Below are 24,061 nucleotides of genomic sequence, written 5' to 3' on the forward strand. Positions count from 1 at the left end.
ATGATATAACTATTGCTTAGAATTAACATTAAAATTGGCATGAAAAAAACTCACATCATAAAATGTAAAGTGAAATTTTGATAAACCCTAAAAGCGCATTATAACTTTCGTCGAGGAGCCATACTGCTATTTATTAAACCGTTAGTGTATAAGTCTAATGTTTCAATTCAAAAAGTTATGCAATACACGTAACATATTAAAGAAACTTGACTTCCCATTATGCACCATGGTATTTCCCATTCAAAATGTAAAAAAAATGAATCAATAAATAAAAAAGTACGATCTATGTATGTGTTTAATTACCAGGCTCCACAAAGGAGGTTACGTTTATACCTCCGTTTGTACCGGTAATGTGTGTTACGTCAACAACCTAACTCAAAACGTTATAGATGGCATTTGATGAAAATTTCATAAAATGTCAGAAATGGGTTAACTTCTAAGTGATCCTTTAATTTATTAATTAAAAGTTAATTATCAGTCAATCGTATTCTTTTGTGGAGGTCTGCGCTCTCATGGAGCTTTTCTGGTTGTACCTGAATCTGTCAACTCTGCAGCTGCTATAGGACCCGCTAAGCTGACTAGCTTGGACGGATGACTCCACCTACAAAAGCAACAAAAGCCTGGACTATAGTCTGATCAAGTGTGTTTTCGTTCAATTAAAAGACATATGGTGATTGCAAACGTTGATGAGGTTGTTTTCATCGCTATTTTGGAGGGTGGGGGTCAGATGTAACTTATACTGTAAAAGTAAACTAATGATTAACTGTTTCTGTCCATTTACCATTTATTGTTAAATTTTTACTTAATTTGGTACTTAACTAGGCACAATTTTATAACTCAGACAATGCAGACTTCCAATGCAATCTAGTTAATAATAAGTAGAGAATTGACTGGGACGAAACTAGATGAAATCTCAGACAATCAACCATTTTCGAATAATTTCCAAAAATGTTGTTGGTAAAGCCCCCTTTACATTGGACGGCGTCCTTTCTGCGTCCTTTGTGCGGCCATGAAACTGGCATCGTTGTGGTCGTAGAAAAGAGGCACAAGCATTGGTTTGGTTTCAGAATGAATGCTCAATGACAGGCCAGTTGTCGGCAAGTAAAGAATTATTATTTTTTAATCTCAAACGGTGGGGGCCGTGCTACGGGACGCAGAGAGGACGCCGTTTAGTGTAAAGGGGGCTAAACCTACTTACCCCTTTACAAAACTCCGTCTCAAGTGCTATAAATCGTGCGGATGTCCTATCTGCCAGTGCAGTGGAATAATTTTGATTTGATATGGTCATCTGACCGGTAAGAGATATTGGTTGAACTGAAAGTATAATTTTAATATATAAAATGCATTAAAATAGTACCCTTGACGTCAAAACTAGAACATAATCAGGTTAAATACTTTCTTGAGCACACTTAACCTGAGAGAAACAAATCTGTACTTACGTAATTTATTTAAAATATTGTGGGTTGTCAAATGACCTTATCTAACTGGTCTATATGACTACTTTTGGGCAATTATCCAGTCTATTTTTCTCATTAAACGTTAACCAAGTATTAGCCAAAATCAGATTTCACATTGAAGGCAGCAATGTATGCTCATCATTTGTCGTTATGGCAAGCTGTCAGCTTTAATTGATCAATTTAGTGTGAGAGCACATGTGAAGTCACTAGGAACCACTAAAGCCACTTACCTGACCCTGTGTATGGCATTTCACTTCGCGCTGAAAATAGAATTTAAGATAAAAAAATACATAATTCGTGAAAAATTAAAAACATGAACAGTAATGGTACTTCAGTGTGTGCATCGTTATCATCCTTGTTGTGTTGTATTAATTTGAAATTATGTTATCCGGCATAGGTCCCTAAGGGATGATCCTTAAGGGAAATGATCATACTAGTTAATTTAGATTAGAATACATAAGTTGCATAAAACATCACAATATCAGCGTGGAACCCGCTAAAGAAGAAGACAAATTAATATACACCAGTAGATCTATGATAAGAAACGTGTGTGTGGGGTCGGAGTTAACCCCCCCCCCCCCCCCCCCCCGAAAAAATAAGGCTAACATTTGCAGACGCGTCCCGAAATCCTACTCTTCATGCCAAGTGTCCGTATATAAGCTACTATGGATCAAGCTACTATGATCATGTCATAATGACACGATTACGTTTCCATGTGAAACACTAAAAACCACCGCAACCAAATAACAGCCCTTACTTGCGAAATAGACAGCGGCGGCCACGATACCGCCTATAACAAGCAGAGCTATCAATATGGGTATAACGGCAGAGGGTGAACAGCTCCTCTTGTCTTTCTTTTTCTTCTGTCCGAACACCTCCTGGTAGCTGTCAGAGCCGGAGGATGTGGAGAGAGGGGAGCTCTTGCCTTGTTCCGCGAAGTACCCATCTTTCACGGCATAGTATGCGAGGACCGGCTGATGACGGTATTCTCCCTGTGGCCCCCTTGCTGTGGGCACCGTGTACCCCCATTCGTCGTACCGCGGGCCTGTAAAGGCGGCGTTGTCTGTCGAGCTGCCCTGACATTCACCAAAAATAAAAATAAATAAATAAATACTGTTGATTTTTTTTTTGTTTACTGTGAATCCGGTATTAATTAGCATCCTCCCCCATTAATGCACCCTCTCAAATGTGCATTTATTTATTTATTTATTTTATGGTTATTTATATATTTATGTAGGCCTATTTATTTTTGTTCGGCTGCCACTGGACTGATAAAAGAGAATATAAGGAAGCTCGCGTTATTAACAAACAGTAAGTTAGCTCGTTTTAGCAGGAAATTCTGATTACGAATAGCTACACAAATATACCAATGACATTCCTTACCTCGTCAACCTCATAAGGCGCTCTTCTTGATCTCTGGTCACGTGGCATTTTGTTTCTATGGAAACTGGGAAAGTATTACCAGTAAGTGTGAAATGTTGCGAATTTTCCTGACCGACCGTTAGACGTCAAAAAACAGCCATGTTGTATATTTCTCTGTTTTTGAATTAGTATGTCCTCGTCTTAAAAAGGGTTACCTGAAAAGAAATTACAAACGTGAGCTCATTAAGTCAATAAGTAAGACACGAACAGAGCTTTTTTATAAAGCTGACTTAGCTTCCCAGACTCGTTGCAAAACGACCTTTACCAAGATCAAATAAATTTTTTCCTTGTTCATCTGGATTTTCTGTGCATATTTTGTACTCTCTAGCAAAATAGATGAAAAATAAATACATGAAAAATAAGTTAGTAAGTCGGCTTATCATCACTATGTATGGCCATTATAAATGTCGTAGATCGAGTCTCGAAAGAAGTACCAAATTGGTGCATTAAATACCACCCTCATCACACACACGCACACACACACACACACACACTTGTAAGAAAAATGCAAAACATATTTGGCAGAGCCCAAGTGGCTCTAACTACAAAACTGCCAGTACACATGCTGGTAATGGCTGAAGCACAATCCCTTTTATATATTGGAATTAAGGCTAAGCAGAGATATTTGGCAAGAGTTATCATATGTACTAGTAGCCTGTAACACAAATGTTAAAAAGCAGTGTGATTTCATATAGTATTTTAAGGGGTCCTGATATTAGAGGGTACACCACCAACTACACCACCACCAGAGTGCACTTCCACCCAAATGCCACGGTGACACCGTGCGCCAATATCATATGGTCCCCCATTGTGGCTATTATTTGTAAGCTTAGAACTCGCGTACTGTCTACATTCCGAAAGAGATATCTGATCTCTGAGGTGAACTGGAGATCTTCCACACAACAAGCGGTAGCACTATTGTTCAACAACACTACAGTGATAGGGGGCTATTGTGAGAAAGCACGTGATGGTTTTGCGTTATTTGCTGAGCGTGCTGTGGACACCACTTCGTATCTTCGTCTGACCAAGCCTGTGTTTTCTTGGTCTGACCTTCACATAGACGGTAGTAAACATGTAGGGTAAGGGTTAGGATTAGGATTTTTGACCGCCTGTCTTTTCATATTTTAGAATATGTCCAGTAAGACTGTAAAAAATATGATACACTGTGTCAGTCTAGAAAAAGGGTGGAACAGTTCGCGAGATTTTCTGTCTGGATCAGCAGCTTTCCCCTTTCTTTTTTTTTCTTTTTTTTTTCATTTATAGTCGGACCAAAGCTGATAGGGGGTAATTAACTAGCGCTTAGCAACTTCAGTAGGTGTGTCAGACATCTAAGCCGCTTAAGCTGAAAGCAATTTAGCGAGAAACCCTTCGGAGATCGATCTAGGTATGGGAATGGGGTGTAAGTACACTAAATGAGATAACTAGAAAAGCACTCCGAGAGTGCAGACCTCCGCCAATTTTTTTATTATTATTATTATTATTATTGATTATTAATTGATTTTTGATCCAGATTACCACCAAAAAATTTCATCAAAATCGGTCCATAACTTTTTGAGTTATGTTGATGACAGACAGACAGACAAACAAACAAACAAACAGGGGTGAAAACAACCTCCTTGGCGCAGGTAACAATGGGTTACCGTCGTTCCTAAGATAGCAGTCGGGTGTAACGCCGACGACCAGTGCCTGATCCACAGAATGAATCACACACACAGTAGTAACAAACTTCTAGGAAGAAATTGAGAAATAAACAAACCTGTCTATATCGAGTGGTGAAGGGGGGGGGGGGGGGGGGGGGCTCTCTCTATCACGGTGGCAGATGATATAGGGAGAAATGGAAAAAGCCAAGTGACTTTCTATTTATCTAGAGACATATCCATGAATATCTGTGAAAAATCAATCTGTCGCCTTGGTAGAGGGTAGGGGGATCGATGTTCCAAAAGCGTGTGCATTTTATTTCTGAAAATGCAGTACCGGGGGGGGGGGGGGGGGGCAATCCGCCTTGATGAGCTTCCAGTAATTTCTAAAACTAAAACTCTTATCCGTCCAGTTGCACAATATGTTTGACAGCACTTCTACTAATTAAACAAACACCCACTTAACCCACGTTAACGACTGCCCAAATATACTAATTATAAGTACTAACACCAGAGGATAGGCCGGCGGGATTAAGCCGGGTACATCCTTGAAGTACTCAAATAAGGGAAAAATATGCCCAAACAGACCAAAAATTAGGTAGCATAAATGTTACCCTTTTGATAGATAAAATGCATAAATTGACGCTCAAAGGTATGCATTTCATTCAATGCTTGGTAAGTTCCTGGCAGTATATCGTATTCGTGACAAGTTGGGGGGGGGGGGGGGGGTTATAATTAGTGATGTGAAAACCTTGAACGTAGTAATTGTTGTAGTTTTGTTAAAGCTGATTTTCAAAACCACAAATACAAGACAAATGGCTATTTAAAATCTTGTAAGTAAAAAACTAAGACAGTATTTGTACCTCAGCGTAATTAAAAGCCCCTCACCCCAGTCTTCACATTAAGACTAGTGCCTTAGGATCTTTTACAGAGTTGACAACGTTGCAGTATTCCAATATACTTGAATAAAAATCGACGAGTATTTTCTTATGTCTTTTCAGCAAACCAGATGACACGTACGCAATAAGAATACACAAAAAAATGCGCCGAACTGCCTTCCAGACCACATTTTGGGACACTCTTATAGACCACCTTTGGTAAAAAAAAATCAACCTAATTACGATTTGGAATCCCTATTAGCAGCAATACTTCGTGTTAATTTGATATCCTCAGCATAAACCTGACGAACTAACACTGGTATGAGAGTCTACAGAAATAGACCATCCGCAATAGAGGTCTACATTCCCAAGTTAAGTGTATAACGTCCCAATTCTCTCCGTCTTATTGTTTGTGGACAGGTATAACAACTTAAGTAGCAGCGTCCACTGAACGCTTAACAATCTGATGATGACCACGTCTTTGAGAAGTTATGCAATAGGCAACAACAGAATCCCCACAGACGCTTGATTCTATTATTGATCACACCTTTAAGCCAGACGCCACCCTTGGCTTACCTTAAACCTGGCTGCTGTAAGGTTATAAATGTACATGTATATATGTGACCCACAAGCATGCCTGTATAAATATACGAAATTTCCTTAGGCACACTTGTATAATAATTTGTAAGTTTATTTTAGATTTTTTAATGAAACGCCGTGTGGTACACGTACTTTATGATATGAGCACTGTTCTCGTACATGTACAAAATTTATATACCAAAAGAAAAACTATATATAGTACATCTGTCTCTTTTGCTTATGAGAATTATCAGCTTACCACCCTTGGCTTACCTTAAACCTGGCTGCTGTAAGGTTATCAATGTACGTGGATATATGTGTGCCTCTAAATACGAACATTTCCTAGGGGACATTGTAGAATTATAAGTGTTTTTTTTTAAAGATTTTAATGTCGTGTGGTACACGTACTTTATGATTTAATTACTGCTGACGTACATGTGCAAAATTTATGTACCCAAAAGATATAGTGTACCTGTCTCATTTGTTTATGAGAATAATCAGCTGCTGCCCCGTATAGAGGGGAGTTCGTGGGGGAGGGCACCCTAGATTACTACTTGATGTACCGGTAGACTCTGTGTGAAAGCTGAAGTCGGACTAGTCGATTCGGGTTAAATGAGGTCGTAAAAAAGTCCACTAAAATTTATCCCTCTCACCCCACCCCCCTTTGGAATTACTGGATACAGGTTGGACCTGTATACACTTTCAAACTAGAAGCACAGATGTATTAGTCCGCTAATTACAAATGTCGCTATTCTACATAAACTAAGGGTAACAAGGCCACTGCCACTAAATAACTGTACGATACCAGTAGTTTGGCTTTGTTTGCAAATTCTACCTGAACCTGTAATTAAAACACTTTCACAAAGCAGTGTCCGAGGTTAAAATGAACAGGCGCTTTCCATTGCCTTAAAAAGCTAATTATTTTGATGGCTTCGTCTTCTGGAGATATCTATCTATAGTCACCTTACGCTGTCACCTTTAATTTCTGCAGGTATTAGTGCATTGTAAGTCTCATATTGGTGGGAAACGATCAGACAATTACACCATCACTTACTTGGTCACATGATTTTTATTTATTTATTTATTTATTTATTTATTTATTTATTTATTTATTTATTTATTTTTTGTCGTTTAATTCTGAACAGCACTAGCACTTCTGTAATATTTTACCTTACGAATTTATAATAAAAGAACTACTTTGTCACCACATTTTAATCAATGTGATCATATCAGTATATGAAGTTAATATGCAGTTACTTTACATGTATGCACCATTGATTCTATTTTTCTTCAAATAACAGTATGAAATTAATATACTGTGTATTAATGTATAATTTAACCAAAAACTGTCGGATTAAGTTATCCCGTAATCTTTGTAGCAAAAGTTCTGGCTCTATATTACACGTGTATCATGCATGCAGCAACCAATGCACTGGTGAGCCCAATAATAAAAAAGGTCGATATACGGAGAAAGGACAACACCCAAAGAATGTACATTGTTCAGTACCTTGGTATACTATTGTTGAATTGTGATTGCGAAATCTACATGTCCTGATACTTCGAAGAACCCGTAATTTAATTTAATTTTGGAATTTAATGGGATTTCCAGGTAAAATTGTTTGCCTGTCTCTAATGTGTTTAACAACCGTAGCCTGTGTCCTGTCCGCCCCTAATTTTAGACGTGTAATATATTGCTTGTTAAATGGAGAAGTGCCAATAATCGGTCGATACTACTGTAGTATTATGATAGCGACAGCACAATACAGGTGAGGAGCTGGTCTGTAATTAATGCACACCTTGCTAACTCCCTGAAAATAGCTCCTACTCAAAATTAAAAGGTTCATGGTCTCTCCGTGTCGGATATGAAGAACGGGAAAGATAAAATACACTGGACAGTATGCATGATAGCCTACGGAACACCCACATCCCCCCTACCCCGCTTACACTTCTATCTGACTGAAACTGCTATCAATTGTGTTTGGCTGGTTCATTACGATGTTTAGCAAGTCCAGTCTAAAGTAGCTAACAAAAACTTAAGCAATGGCTTATTCATCGTGCTCAGTTTTTTTGAAACAGCGAGCAATTGCGTTAAGGCAGAGGATTGCATTCAAGCGGCTCTGTAGCTATGTGACTGCTGTGCGTTCCTCTGTTATACCTGCGTCAAGACAACGCTGATACATGTATTGTCTCTTCACCGAAATCAACGTTAGCGTTAAATACAGCAATTACACCAATTAAGCAATTAAGTTAACACGTTTTTAACACCTACCTGTCCAGTTGAGAGTAAGAGGGTCGGGGTGTCCGGTCGTAGTCATTGAAACAGGGTGACCACTGGCCTAGTTATTGACGCCGTTCACACAACACAATACAATGCCGCTTGGGTGGAGTCAGTGAAAAGTAAGCATGTATGAAGGGACTACAGTTTACACATGTGCTTAAAACCCATCGTTCAGGTTACTCGCTATGTGTACACTCTCCTGTGTCCTCCTTCTACTTTAACCTTTTTATACAACAGAAAACCAATTATATCAGATTCTATGTAAGTGCTATGTACATGTATATTTATTGTCTCAGACCTTAATATTTGGACAGCGTCTGCTTTATAACCCTATACCTAATTTTTTTTATGTTTCTGTCCCTGCAAATATCTTTATGTTTCGTGACTTAAATTATTCACAACCTAAACATGATTTTTAAAGAAAAAATATTAACATTTCAAAGAGGTGAACGTCGACAATGATCAGGCTCAAGTCTCCTATTAAATATTTACATGCATATTCATTGTAAAGGGATATTTTGCGAGGTGCTTACCTAAATAAAATGGAATGCTGGACGGGGAGCTAACACAAAGGGCGGTAATATAAGCGGCAGGGTTTACCCACGACTTGTAGGCCTACACTCTCTAAAAGAGGCTATGACTTGGCATAACTCACCATGTGACGAAGTAGACCAAATGGATAGAAAAATAATCTTTATCAAAAAATCAGCGCCGAGTATTTTTTCAGCATTCTGTCCAGAGGTGACACAAGCATTAAACTATTTTCGAATAGAGGAAACATTGATTGTTATTATTTTTTAACTTAATTTTTATTTATTTATTTATTTATTTATTATTATTATTATTATTATTATTATTTATTTATTTATTTTTTTTTTTGAAATATACACAGCACAGAAATAAATAAATGCATGGTGGTATCTGGAAAGTTAAGAAATGCGTTGACTAGGAGGAGGGGAGCACCATTCAAACTATTGCGAAACAGCGAATAAGAAGGGGGGGGATACATGAAGTCTTTTCTAATAATTGCTTGCTTCATAATGAATCTCATTTGAAATAATTGCGAAATTGCAGTTACCAGTACATTCTCATATAGCATACTTAGTCTTTTCACGAACAGGAAATTTTCGACACTTACAAATCATTTTAATGCTTAAATGCATTGAACCATTACCCTATTCATTGTCTTTTCATTATTGAAAGTATGAATCACGTCATGATCAGTCACGACTCTTATTTTGAGAAAAAATGATGAGAGTTTAAACAGTTTAACAGTGTAAATAAAGCCAGAGAATCGCAAAGTACGTTATGCACTTTGACAAGTTGCCCTGGACTCTCTCTCGGATACGAGCACGTACACATACAGAGACAGGAAGCCTATAGGTGCATATGTTAATTTTCTGTCTATGGCGCTATGTTTTAGAATAGAACAGAATATCATCATATCATATCATATCATATCTCAAGGTTCTTTTCGTTCTTTCTTTCATAATATGAGAAGTCATGTACCAGTGTGTACGATTAAGGGTATTTAATTGTTTAAAGGTGTTTAAAACGCTTGTATGAACGTTTTCTTCAATAAATAAATAAATAAATAAATAAATAAATAAATAAATAAATAAAAAGGAGAAGTTTAAAATTAGAATTATATTAAACTTAAAATAAAACTAATAAATAGCTGTATTCGAACAGCAAAATCTTCAAACTAAAAAAAAAACGTTTTTTTTTCTTTTTTTTCTTTTTTTTGTATGCAGAAAACTATTATATACCGGGGTACATCTATACAATCGAAACCGTTTGTTTGTTGAAACGTTTCCTTTGCACATCAGTGGCAGATTTAGAGGGGGGGAAGGTGGGGTTTAGGGGGGTCCTGACCCCCTTTCGATTTCTGAAAAAAACGGAAACGGATGGACTCCTCTTGAAATTAGAATTTTGACTAGCTGAATCATAGTGCTAACCCGTACTAAATGGCACCGTTCGCCCTCTAAAATACCAAAAATATTCGGGGCCCTTTAGCGGGCCCCGGACCCACGCCAAGGGGGTGGGAAGGATCAGCTTCCCATCGGCTGACACCCCCCCCCCCCCTTCAAATAATCCTTAATCCGCCCCTGCACGCTATACTTTTTTTGACGTCATTTTGCACCGGTATATAACTATTTCCAGGGTTTGAGATTTTTATATGTATACATACTTATGTATGTCTTAAATAACGCAAGCCTAATAAACACCAAGAGACGTCGCCAAGCACACAGCCTAACAAACGCTAGCGTCAAGTATACCGAGTAAATTTGTATACCCTTTATAAGGCGATCATTCCTATGGCTCGTGACAAAAGTGAACAACTGTCAAACAAGAACAGTAGGTTTGTTTGGAAAGGTTTCATAAGTTGCACCTGTTTGCGCATTAAGTTAGTATTCAAATATAAAGGGTACATTTACTAGTTTATGATTCAGCCACAGGAATGTTGACCGCGCTGCAGCCTTCGTCCCCCTCTGTTAGAGATTACCGGTATTTCATTTTCATGCATTGGCCCGAATGGATGTATATTGTACTTTGAGAGAGAGAGAGAGAGAGAGAGAGAGAGAGAGAGAGAGAGAGAGAGAGAGAGAGAGAGAGAGATGTAGAATATTGGCTGTGAATGTGTTTGTATATTGATGTACATGTGTGTGTGTGTGCTTGTGTGCGCGCGTGAGTGTGTAAGAGAGAGAGAGAGAGAGAGAGAGAGAGAGAGAGAGAGAGAGAGAGGCAGACATTTTCTAGGTGGTCTTTTATTTACAATACATTATTCAATCTCACGTTAAACTAAGACCCCAACCAATGACAATACAATACTTCGGATCGAACATATAAATATCGGTATAAAAGTTAAAAAAAAATTAGGACATACGAGGCGGGAGCACTTTATGCCTTTATCCTACCGTTTCTAATTCATTATTTTAATTTTTATCGATCTTTTTAATTTTAATTTATCAATCATCAGAACAAAAAGAATGCTTATAATGAAATTATGTTGATTAAAATCAATAATAATAAGAAGATCAACAACAACAACAATAATAATAATGATAATGCTATTTTGTTCTGTTTGTTTATGCATTTTTATTTATCTATTTTCCTCTGTAGTGGGCCTCTATTTTCACAATTGTGTTAGGTGGGACACATCTCACCTAGCACAGCTGACATTATTGTGGTCGTTATCTGGTAACCATTCCATGTCCTGAAATCATGTGTATAATGTTTGTGATTGTGTGAATACGTGTTTTTATGTTTTTTGTACAATAGTAAATGTGCGTTGAAATGTGTTTATACTTCGTCAGTTAACAAGAACCTGGATAGCCTCATTCCCTGATGAAGAAATACTGGAGGTAAACTAAATGTATTTCAGTATTAAGCTCTTGACTGAAGAAAAAATTGACTTTATTTAAAAGATTACACATACCAACAACTCTCCCATCAAAGAATATTTTATAAACGATTCAATGAAGAGAAGATCACGATGGCATCCACGACTCACTGAGATGAAAACTACAAAAACAGAGTTAACAAGAATTTCAGCACATAGATGGCGCCTTTGTAGGTCTAATGCACGAATTTGAGTCTACCTCTACACTTAAGAACGTTCGGCCATATCTGTTCCTCACGAGGGTTGAGTTCAGACCATGAATTCTAGAGACTAAATACCCGGGTTCTTATTAGAGGGACAGGGCCTTGTCAGTTAGTGCCGCGGTCAAGAAGGCTGGCCAAGAAAATTCGTCCAGCAGTGGACTGTGAGAGAGAGAGAGACACATGCTCAACCCCTCGACCCCCTGCCTCGAAACCGGCTTTTCACAGATAAAGGACATTTAGGCATGTACCTGGCCCTGTAAGGGACATATCTTTATAATAATTAAGCAACTGTGAGTAGATAAAGAAAAGCCCAAGTAGCCGTAATGAACAGGAGAATGGCGTACCAAAAGCTGGATGAAACCAGCGTTGTCTGCCACAGTCTGCAAGACTATAACGTGTTCATTGTGGGGTACAAGGGACACGGCAAGTCAGCCGCTATGATGAACATTATTCGGGACGTAGATTATAAGGGAGCCGCGAGCTACAAAATAGAGGAGAGAACACACGAGAAATGTACATTCTATGATACGCCAGGTTTCGGCTCACTGGACATAACGGACACGCACGTGCAGCGCGTGATAAACGCAAAAGCCCACGCGGTCGGTGAAGTACACGCTTTGTTATTCGTGCTGCGTTATTCGCGCATCACAAGCTCCGTGATTACTTTAATACAACAACTTAAGGATGCATTCGGGCAAGACTACCACAGACGCACCATCATAGTCTTTACTTTCACTAACCATGAAGCCGAATTAAAGTTAGCCGACTATTTGAATGACAGTCCGCCGGAATTTCAGAAATTTGTCGGCTCGTGTAATGGCAGGGTGATCATGTTGGAAAATTCTGACTTCCAGACTGGGGAAAATGCTGCCTCACAAATTGTGGACATGATAACGAACAGAATGCATTCAGAGCCATTGATAGTTCCATGGTCTAGAGTAAGTAATCTTATTGACGCATGTCAGTTGTTTAGGTAAATAGAAAAATAAGAAATAACGGAATTAATGTTCAGAAAATAATAATGAATGAATAAATGAAAAAAAAATATGCGAATGAATGAATGCATGCTATTGTGATAGTGTGTGTGTGTGTGTGTGTGTGTGTGTGTGAGAGAGAGAGAGAGAGAGAGAGAGAGAGAGAGAGAGAGAGAGCGGGGGAGGGCGGGAGAGAATAAGTGAGAGAGGACGTGAGAGAATGAGAGAGAGAGTGAATGAAAGAAAAAAAGTACGGTTTGAACCATTCTTATGATATTTTAACAGGTCTGGGTCAGACAACGTTTGCATCGACGAATGAATAAAAGAATAAGCTTACAAAGAATTATTATTTATTTATTTATTTATTTGTCTCGTTCCAGTTGCACGCGTGTTTGTGGGCGTGTCTGGACCTCGTGGTGTTCGTGATTTCCAGTGTATGGCAGGGCCTGTGTCACCTGTACAGGGTCGTAGTAGGACGGAGGTGATGGGAAAAATTGGACAGTCTAAACGTTTTGTATAAAAGAAAATACGTGCTCTAAGTATGACTTTTTAAAAATTTAGTAGAAAAAGTAAGAAAGGGGACTGAAGTGGGGTGCAGGTTTTCATTTACAAATCAATAAATAAATTAATTAATAAATGGCTTGTGCAAGTTGCATTTCCATTTGTATGAATATTGTGTATGTTTCTTAAGAAGAGAAAGTAGATAATATTTTTTTCTAGGGAACGGTTGTTATTTGTCCAAACTGGATTTTTCTGTAGGTAATAGATGAGATCGTAATGCGGTCAACCACTTTTTTTCAATCTCACATGTAGACTTTTAGACTCTAAAAGCAGGATAATCGTGATATTCAAACAACTATTAACGTTCACATTACATTGTAGCTGTATTTTTAAAGAGGTTAAATGGTGCATGTGGTGAAATATACATGAATAAATTAAATTAAATGTCGAATATCGTGTTAGTTTATGAAGCAGTTTTGTCTATAACTGCTTATCTTTTTTATTTCTTTTTTTAATATATCCTGTGTTTTATTTAATTTACCTATTCTTGTTAGTAATTAATTAATTTAATGTATCTCAGCGTGTTTGACTTTTTTACTTTTCTCTGCGTACGCATCGCGTTTTAAACATTTGTTTACATCAGACTAGAAACTGAAATTTAAAACAAATATTTGTATCCATCATTTTCACACGTAAAATTGCGGCCCACCTCTTGCTACAAACAGCGCACGTCTACTTCCCCCCCCCCCCCCCCCATTTCCGCCCGCTTCTAGCTTGCAGAGAAATAAATTCCCTGTTTTGAAAAATAATGCATATTGATTTCCTGCTGTTTATATCTCGACTAAATTGTGCGGAAAATTCATTACCAGTTGTTTCGATTATACGAGCTATTTTAAGGTGGGATTTTCTGTGTCCACTTTTAGTTTCGATTCATCTTCCTGGAAAACCCGCGTTCCACGTAAAACCTCAGAAGTGAGTCAGAATGCGGTCAATCACGTTCTGCACCGCTCACTAACAAGTTTAGGCCCAGGAAGTAGAGCATTTCATCAACAGGCTACATTTTTATGCTCCTCACATACAGAGAAATAATTTCCCCTAACAGCCGATTCGAAAGTAAATGCATATTAATTTCCTGGACTTTCCTGTGGTTATTTCTTGATTAGTTTGTTCAGAAAGTTCAGACTCGGTTGTTCTTATAAAAAGAGCTTTCTTCAAGGCGGGGTTTTCAGTGTCAACTTTTAGTTTCGATTCATCTTCCTGAAACCCCACGTTCCACGTAAAGGGTCAGAATGGAGTCAGAATGCTGTTTATTCTGAACCTCTCATCAACAGGAGGAAGGGCATTTCATCATCGGGTTACAAGGTGCATTGCATTTCAGACACAAAGGGTGTGTCCATAAACTAGCTTAGATTGAAATTTCAATATTACAAAAGAAGCGTAAAGTAAATGTCATTGTAAAAATCGTTAAAATGCATTAAACGCTGTGTTTTTTTTTTATCTCTTGATGATCTTTAATGAGCAAAGAAAAGATTATAGAAAGCTGGAGCTATCAACGTGTGTTTTGGCAGCGCCCCTTGCAGAGTAAGGAGGACCTGAAAGTCATGAGATAAAGATGTAGGTGTCTCGCCTACATACCATAAAATTTATCGTTCTCTGTGCAATTGGGACATAATTTGCTGCACCGAAAAGGTCAATTAACGACAAATGGATTGAAGTGCCTCGCCTCTTATCGTGGACCGAGGTAGGCACGGCAGTAGGATGGGGAAAGTGCAAGGTGGGCTGGTTGCAGGAAGCGCTTTACAGCCAACAAGTAACCTCACTAAATAAAAAACGTGAAATGGGGATGGGGGTGCTCGGTCGGAAAACAAATCATTTCACCTTTGTTTGGTGATTTTTCATCAATGATGACGAAGTTTTTAATTATACAAGCCATTTTGTATTTTTATGTTCGTATCATGTTGATCATAAGTGTCTCTTCAAGTTGTATGGTTATCTAATATAGCTGTTTCTTCGGAAACACTTGGACACAAGCTGGAAGTTTTACATTGAGTGCGTACACGGCTTCGTAGTCAGAAGTCGAAAATTGCCCTCATTCACTAAATTATAGCTTCTGCAATGTCATATCTACCTCTCGGGGCCGTAGCAATAGTCCGAAGGTTCAATAGTCCGAAGGTTCATTGGTCCGAATATTCACTATAGAACCTTCAGACCAATGAACCCTTGAACAAAAAATTGATGAAAATGTTACCACTTTTCGGACCAATGAACCTTCGGACAAATGAACCTTCGGACTATCGAGACGCCCCCCTACCTCTCATTATAAGGTTATTTTCGGGGTGTATCAAGAACAGTCAAGGAATCTTGTATTGTGGTGAATTAAACATTGTGCTTCCTATAATCTTAAATTTTCCTGTTAAGGATAATCAAAAGCGATATTTATCATGTAATATGTTTTTACTTTATTTATGAAGATATTCACGTAATATTTCTGCCGTAATACTGACATTTCAATCTACCTGGTAATGTTTTATTCTTGAAAGTCTAATTTGACCAGGGCCAATATACAATTGACTGAATTTTAATCTGGCCTGCGACATATTAATTTTATCTGTGACCTAGACAAGCAAGACGGCTGGCGTTTGACCTTGCGCCCTGAGTGATTTGATTACAGTCAGCTGGTTGAGAACGGAACGTCAATATAGAAGAGATTATTTTTAACTCGATTACAATGCATAAGCAATGTAGAGTAAATCAATTAAACCGCAAGTCTTGAAAAATACCGAAATGAACTCTGCAAAGCCTGCTGGAGAAGCACGTGATGTGATGTTTTCCTCTTTCTTTTTACATGCTTTTATCGTTAATATAACCCGTTCCAGTCTAAACATATACACGAAAACTTTCCATCTCTTCCAAGAACTGTTGATGTCATTAGTTCTAAATATAACCTTCCCGCTTGGACACGAACGTACTTGAGATATACAGAATTGGGATATTTAACGTTGTTACAGTGCGCTGTATCCTGGTATTATTTCTTAAATAAAAATATTTTTCTTAACAGTAAGCAGTATTAAAAAACGTCATGTGGGCTTTCTTTTCTCTCCTTCTCTGTCTTTCTCTACTCTTCTGTTTTACAAGACCTAGTTTCACTTTGAATGGATGCATGAAAACAATTTAATATCAACATGGAAATATGATCAGCGCCGTTGCATTTTTATCAGGCACGTTCACTGATACGTTGAAACAATGATGTTTTGACTCACTCCCAGCGCCCGAAGCCCAAACAAAATGCATTTCAATCTTATTTCAAACTAGCCGAGAGAGGTCTCTTTATCATATGTCCCTACTATATGGCAGTAACTATTTCACTACTTCCATTTTGATATCAATAATCTTTTATTTAAATTGCAAAAACTCAGTTTTTGGAATACGTCTTCCTGATGAATATGTTGTTCATGACATTGCACATCTGTAATGTATTCTTTTCAGTTTGGTATTTTAAAAATCCCTGATTCTTAAGTCGATTTTAACTCAAACAAAAGGGGTTAAGTCTTTAAGTAAACGACAATTCTCTCGCTAATTCTTCAGTGGAATAGTTGCTGTCCTTGTCGCCATCTATCCCTTCAAAACTAAAAAATCTAAGCAGAGACGACCATCTACTCTGAAAAAAAAAACAATATTCAAGGTGAAAGGCTCAATCATCATCATCATCATCATCATCATAATAATAATAATAATAATAATAATAATAATAATAATAATTCTGTAACGTCAGTGTCGAGTATACTGACCTTTCACGAGAAAAACATTTTTCAAAGGATTATAAGGGAAATTAAAGCAATAAATAAAAGAGAAAACTGACGTGAAATGTAAGTGGACAATTTATAATCAATTCCGAACAGAACTGATATAATACATATTGCAAAAAAAAAAAAAAATTATATATATATATATTCACGTTTCAAAATTTAAAGCTTTATGTAAGAATATGGATTCTAATTTCTTGAAAACGTGTATCACTAGCTGGAATGTCTGAATTGTGTGTCATTTTAGTAATTATTAAAATGAAGCCTACCTCTAATTGGTATACCTTGGTGCCCTCTACAATATTTTTAATAAAGTCTTGTATGAGTTTAATTTTTGTGTTATTATCGTCATTCTTTGGTTTATTGTCTATGACGACAACTCTGTTGTCAGCTTCTTTAACCTTGTCTCTGAAAGTCTCGGGAAATCTCTCAATGAAGTCTTGAGTCAACAGCCCGGGATATATGTCACCATGCGTAAATACAAAGACTGTGCTTTTTAGAAAATCCTCAAATTGAGACTCCAACAGGTTTAAGGTTACGATTTCATAATCTGTGATTCTCTTACTGCAGTTCATAACGTAAATAAACGCATTCACGTGATCAATACCGTTGGCCTTTCTTTTTATTGTTGTCATAACTTTCTCGTCTGAATATGACAATGAACCAAACCCGGGCGTGTCTACTATCCACCATTCCCCCTCGTTCTCAGGGTACCATCGATATGTCTTCTGACAGCAGTCCTTCTTTTCAGACAAATGGTTGTTACGGGTGAGAGTGCTCACGAGGGCCGTTTTGCCTTGGTTCACACGGCCCACAACCATGACCACTGTTGGCCCTGAAAATACATAATTACCTCTTAGTCTCGCTTAATCAGATTGTTATTGAAATGAGACGATTTCATTCGGACTCTGTACAAAGAAAGCAACATTCCTTCTACAGATCAGTCCGGGAGCCCAGGCCTAGGACAAAGCAAGAGGCAAATGTATTCACGTCTTATCTGACGGTAAACCAAAAGTCATCAATTTCATTTATCTTTTAAACTTACAATATGAAACAACTTCAACGGAATTGTAATGGATATATTAAGGAGAAACTGTCGGTCACTCTAAGAGTCCAAACTTTCAACAAGGAAAAGGCAGATATTTATATTAAAATAAGTGCATGTAGAGGAACTGACACTCATTAAGTTCAATTCATAATCTATGCTTTCTCTTTTGATGAACACCCTATCCTGAAGTTTCCTTTGTAAGGATTATTTTGATATAAACATGTACCCCCCCCCCCCTGAAAAAATTAACACCGATTAAAACAACCTCTTTTGTTTACCAGAGATTTAAGACTTTAATTATTAAGTACAGTCTGTTCATATCATATATAATAATAATTATTATTATCATTATTATTATTAAGTCTATGAAGTTCAGTTTAATTTCAATGTTAAAACTTTTACATATTAAAAAATTAAAACAATATACAAAACCGCAGTTGATGCATTCTATTAAAGGGGACATTTTAAATTACACTGATCGTTTTTTACATTAAGGCACGTACACTAACATATTTAAAGAAAGCTCTGAGTAATTAAAAAAAAAAATCATTCTTTGACACTATTTGGCATAAACTGAGTGACAGCATGTTCCATTCCACTGGAGCCGACACTTAAAAAGCTTAGATGTCATACGTTGTTAGTCTGTTCATTATCAGGAGGGTCGGAATTAATGTTCACTATATAGTATCAGTGACAACAGACACGGTCTAGACATAGCACTTATGTAATCTTCTGTAAACAAATTCGGCTCCAAAGTGTCCATAAATAATATTTACTTATCTTATCTAAATACAGATGGGGTTTATTGCCCGCTTTTACAACGTGAAAATATATGATAAAACCAAAAATCATTCCCAGGGAGACTGGTGTGTGTTTGTGTTTACGTGTGTGTGTGTGCGTGTGTGTGTGTGTTTATGTGTGCGTTTATGTGGGTGCGTTTGTGTGTGCGTGTGTTTAGGTATGTGTTTGTGCGTTTGTGTGTGCATTTATGTACGTGTGTGTGCGTTTGTTTATGAGTGTGTTTATGTGTGTTTGTGCATTTTTGTGAGCGTTTGTATGTGTGAGTGCGCTCGTGCGTTCATACGTGCGTGTGTGACACACGGTCGATGGTTTGGCCCTTTGTCCATATAGCTAAATACTTTATCAACACTACACAAGAGACATACATGTAGCAACCTAGGTCAACGTGTAATAAATCTGGCTATACTCATCTTTTCCAACTTGATACACAGAAAAACCTATTTGTCTTTCACTTATATAATTGAAATCTACAGTTCCTTGCTAGATATATTACTTTTTTTTTCTTTTCTTTTTTCCGGGGGTATTTTTTTATTAGTAGGATTGTAGTAGGATTGTTTGGCAATTCATGCTCAACAAACCGGTGTCCTTTGTTACAGTATAAGACCCTTTTCCTTTTGTGAACGCACTCTCTCTCTCTCTCTCTCTCTCTCTCTTTGTTGATCTCTCTTAATTTTAATAAAACGGAATCTTGGCGGCATTGTGTTGACATTCTTCACGTCAAGCTCTTCCCCCTTTTTCTATTGAGTGCCATTGTTCTGGGTGCGTGACAAGCTTAAAGGGATAATAACTCTTCGTTTTAGCCAAAAAAATTATTTTTCCTGGAGTAAACAACAATTTTCCCATACTTACCAATGGTTAATGAATCCATTTTTACATTCAAAGTTAGTCCCTGTTTTTTTTTTTTTTTTTTCTAAAAAGTTTGTCTTTTTGTTATAATCTCCTAAGAGATTATAACAGAATATAATCATCAATGGAGGTCACGTGGTCTAAAGACAAACTCAGATATCAGAATAATAGCCATAACTGGCGTTTTATAATTTTTTTTTGGTAAAACAGAATATATTATATGTCTATGAGTTGTTCACAATGTTTTTTAATTGTGAAATGTAGATCTCATACGAAGAGTTGTTATCCCTTTAAGTTTCTCCACGTTTTAATTTTATTTTTGTCTGCCTTTACATTCAGATAAGATACCAGTAAACACACCAAAAACAATACATACAGCACGAGGTTTAGCCACTCTTTTAGGCCCACTAACCAAACAGTAGTTCGCTTAGCCTACCGCAAGGTTACTTATGCTATTAGGTCTGCTGTAAGAAGCAGCTACATCAGTGCACGGTGGGATCAGGATATGGGGGATATCGCTTGGGGGGTCAAAGATAAAAACGAATGCCTCACAAAGTAAAACAGTAAACCACATATTTACATGCATACTATACTATTTATGACACAGGGTTAGAAAATGCACTTGGTTTTGTCTAAGTCCACTCATAATAAATTTTAGGGTCATTATTTTATTAAGTGGAGGAGGAAGTAGACAGGTCCATGGGAAGCGAGTAAAAGTCGATGGTATACCTTGCTTTTGTTTACAGCTTTGCATGCAGGACAATAACCGCAGGCAAGGGCTCATATCACCGTGTGGTTTAAACACTTGAGAACCTGTTTTTCTTCAGTTGTACCGGTTGTATCATTCATGAAAACCGAGACAAGAGTTCACCATGTAGGCCTACATATTACATTCCTGTAAATGTGGGGCATTATAGAGATGGAAACCAGGAGAAACAAGCAGAGGGGAAGATGTTTCTTGTATCACTCACCTTTGGCGGTCATTCCACTTTCCTTTTATGTATTAACCTCCTGTGATTAACCAAGTGAAGCTTAATAAAATGGCTATCTGGGAAGTGCCTATATCCAACTACAAAACTTACTGTACTGCCAATGCGCATGTGCAAACATGCGCTGATATTTTTGTCCTTCTTATAAAGGTTAACCCTTTGAATCCCCCCCCCCCCCCCCCCATATAGCGTTTTTATCTTATGTTTGAAAAACATAACATATGGTCTTAATAAAGCTTAGTTACAGATCGGAATGATTGTCTCCTGTTGCACCGCACGTTAATTGACCAATAAACTACATTGATTGCCATTTTTTGTATTTTTGATTTAATAATTAATGTAAAATTGTATTAAATTATTAATTTATTTCTATTTATGAATGAATATTTAATTTTCCTTATTTCTTTATTATTTATTTATATATTTTTTATTTTCGTTCTTCCGAATAAAATTACGAATTTATCCAAATAGTTATGTGTGATTCTTTGAAAAAGCATGCAGATCCCACTACTTTCTATCTTCTAATTCGGAACTATCTTTTTATAAATCCAGCAAGTTATCAATTGAACCAGTTTGCAACCGTTTAGAAGTGCATTTATTGTCAACAAATTTATCAGTATATACATATATTGCATGCATTAAAACCAATAACACAATGCTTTTTTTTTTCTAGATTATCATGCATTCAACTTATGAAGCCCTGGCTTACATATATTTCAATGTAGTGACGACAACGAAGCTTGAAAAACTGAACTAGTTATGAAGATGTCGTAGGTTCTCCAAATATTTAAAAACTAACCAAATCAGACCTTTAAACCGTCTCCACTTTAACCCACAGTACCTTGCATATTGAGTCAGATCCGGGAGCAATCAAAGTCGTTGAAAAATGCCCATTAAAAAAAAGGATCATGAACGTCATTTAGGAACATATGACAACTACGGAACCACAGCGGTTATTTCAATGTCGCTATTTAGAATATGCCCTGATTGCTGAAGTGAAAGTAAATACTGCTCTTCTGCATGGATCAGTTCAGTAGCTTTTGACCAGTATAAGTATTTAACTATTGGTGACAGCAACGCCAACCGCGACGGCAACAGCGATGACAACAGCACCAACGATAGCAACAGTGACAGCAATGCACACAGCACTTTTTCCACAGCAAATCACCTGGAATAGAAATAATTACAATAACTTTAAAAAAAAACGCATGTGTGGAATGTAATGAAATCAAGTTATGTTAACAGGAACAAAAAATCCCTTCCTCATTTATAACAAAACATGCACGACATGAGTTCGTGGAGAAAATCAAAGTACGTAGAAAAGATGTGCATTTAGTCCTGTTATATTAATCTTTTTTTTTTTTTTTTTTTTCGGGAATTATCGGATACGGCTGTTTGACGTTATCACCGCCTTATCCAGTGGTTAGTTTTGCTTAAAATCATGAACTGAATATATATGACAAGACATGTTCAAAATGTTTTTTTTTTTTTTTTTTTTTTGGCTCATATCACCATGGCCCCCTTTAAAGTAATAACGTATGCAATTTTCAAATGTATTTGTCTTTCTTTACGCACACCGAAACAATTAGTCGAAGGTGATAAGGCAATGTTCAATACATATAACAAATAAAGGAAGCGACCATTACCCTTCCAGCACCGGGGATTTTATACGGCACCGTTTCAACAGATTTTATCAGCTCTATTAACTCTTCTTGGTTCTCTTCTCGGTCTTCCCAGTCACTGTTTTCTACACACCATATTCGTTCACCGCATTTTTTATAAAGGCTCTGAAATGTCTCTGGCGAATTGGCTAAAAATTCTCCGATGGAAGTGTTTTTCTGTTTTACGGCATCAGCAAATGTGAGGACAATGATGCTTTTTTGAAGAAAATTGTCTCCGAAAATTTTGCAGAACTGATCTACTGCTTTTATTTGAGTGTTTTTAATTCGGTCCGTTTTAAACACAATCAATATTGCGTCCACGTGCTGCAGACACCTGGCTTCGTTATATATTCTGTCCAGTATCTTATGGTCTGATGTGGCCAGGGATCCTAAACCAGGTGTGTCCACAACATGAACAGTCCACGAGCTCGGTTCCTTGAGCCTGAAAGTCTTGCGTGTAATTTTGCCATCTTTTCCTTTATAATTAGGGTCCCCGGATAGTTTCATTACAGTTGCAGATTTCCCTTGCCCCTGATAGCCGACGACAATGACGTTGTAGGTTTTGGTGGTCGTCCTGGGAAAAAAATTGGCAATGTGTTATGAAAAACTAAACTTAGGAAAATCGCGGCGGAAACAGTCAGAAAAGTAAAAAATAAAATCTAAATGATTTTATTTATGGAAAGAGCTTGTCCGGTTTTGAAACAGGATTATATATATATATATATATATTTTTTCGATCTGTCTGTTTCAGTATTTAGTGCTGTGTCTTCATGCCAATAAATTCTTCTTCTTCTTCTTCTTCTTCTTCTTATTATTATTATTATTATTGCAATGGTGTACAATATTAAGTTTAAAAGATCAAAAGTTTATAACATACAATCTAAGCTTATCATATGCACAATTAAAGATTCTAAAACATACCAACTTAAATCCCCATAATGTTATTTTAGACAATTGCCAAGGTATCGATTATAGACCCAGTTATGACTATAGCCTGTTCTTGATAATTTCCATGTGTGTGAAATCGAGTACAGTTTACATTAACCCTTTATAACTCTGACAGTTGAACTGAAACTACTGATCCGTTTCTTTGGCCTGAAACTGACTCCACGCTCAACTCACTGTTATCTACCTTCATTACATTAGTGACTTATCATTACACGTGAATGTATACTTACATTGCTGTTCCTATTTGGAGATAATAGAGGATCTAGCGAAGTGTTACTACTGCTGTTTTCTGCTTTGGCATGGAAGTGTTGGAGATTTGCTATAAATGCCAAACTGCGCATGCCCTGGTAATTCGCGGGACCTTCACAAAGTTCCAAGATTTAACAAATTCAAGGGGAAATTGTTAACATATATCAGTTCTTTTTTATTATTTTCCCGCTATTAGCCCTTCCCTTTGATCTTCCTGTCATTATAGTGTATAGTTGCCGTGTTCAAATTGTAACTCGTATATGTATAAAACACGATAAATCATTTACTTTCAAACTCACCCAAAACAGCAACACATATTTAATAACCTGGACACTTTATTGATGGTATTCTGTTTGCGATTCTACAACTTAAAGAAAGTGGGAA

The 24,061-nt window shown here is 37.1% G+C and overlaps 3 protein-coding genes across 4 annotated transcripts; 1 reads left to right on the top strand and 2 right to left on the bottom strand.

The window, feature by feature from the left end:
* Positions 1-11,680: 11,680 nt before the first annotated feature.
* On the top strand, positions 11,681-13,403 carry LOC147760418 (GTPase IMAP family member 2-like). Its single transcript, XM_086994323.1, has 2 exons — positions 11,681-12,795; positions 13,212-13,403. The coding sequence occupies exons 1-2, from the start codon at positions 12,181-12,183 to the stop codon at positions 13,314-13,316; spliced, it is 720 nt and encodes a 239-aa protein (XP_086850449.1). The 5' UTR covers positions 11,681-12,180; the 3' UTR covers positions 13,317-13,403.
* Positions 13,404-15,767: 2,364 nt separating this feature from the next.
* Positions 15,768-20,932, bottom strand: LOC147760419 (uncharacterized). 2 transcript variants are annotated; one of them, XM_086994712.1, is made up of 3 exons: positions 20,802-20,932; positions 17,405-17,970; positions 15,768-16,985 (listed from the first exon to the last, which is right to left on the bottom strand). In XM_086994712.1, exons 1-3 carry the CDS (start codon positions 20,812-20,814, stop codon positions 16,968-16,970), a joined length of 597 nt encoding a protein of 198 aa, XP_086850838.1. In that variant the 5' UTR covers positions 20,815-20,932; the 3' UTR covers positions 15,768-16,967. The 2 variants fall into 2 exon arrangements, with proteins under 2 accessions (XP_086850838.1, XP_086850837.1); XM_086994711.1 differs by having other exon boundaries at positions 15,768-16,990.
* A 482-nt stretch (positions 20,933-21,414) lies between these two features.
* On the bottom strand, positions 21,415-23,781 carry LOC106179628 (uncharacterized). Its single transcript, XM_013563345.3, has 3 exons — positions 23,659-23,781; positions 22,466-23,054; positions 21,415-21,987 (listed from the first exon to the last, which is right to left on the bottom strand). Coding segments are annotated over exons 1-3 (702 nt in total). The 5' UTR covers positions 23,661-23,781; the 3' UTR covers positions 21,415-21,876.
* Between the last annotated feature and the right edge of the window lie 280 nt (positions 23,782-24,061).

This window comes from Lingula anatina, chromosome 8 (assembly GCF_051362555.1).
Source record: "Lingula anatina isolate TDL-2025a chromosome 8, LinAna3.0, whole genome shotgun sequence".
In the NCBI taxonomy this organism is placed as follows: domain Eukaryota; kingdom Metazoa; phylum Brachiopoda; class Lingulata; order Lingulida; family Lingulidae; genus Lingula; species Lingula anatina.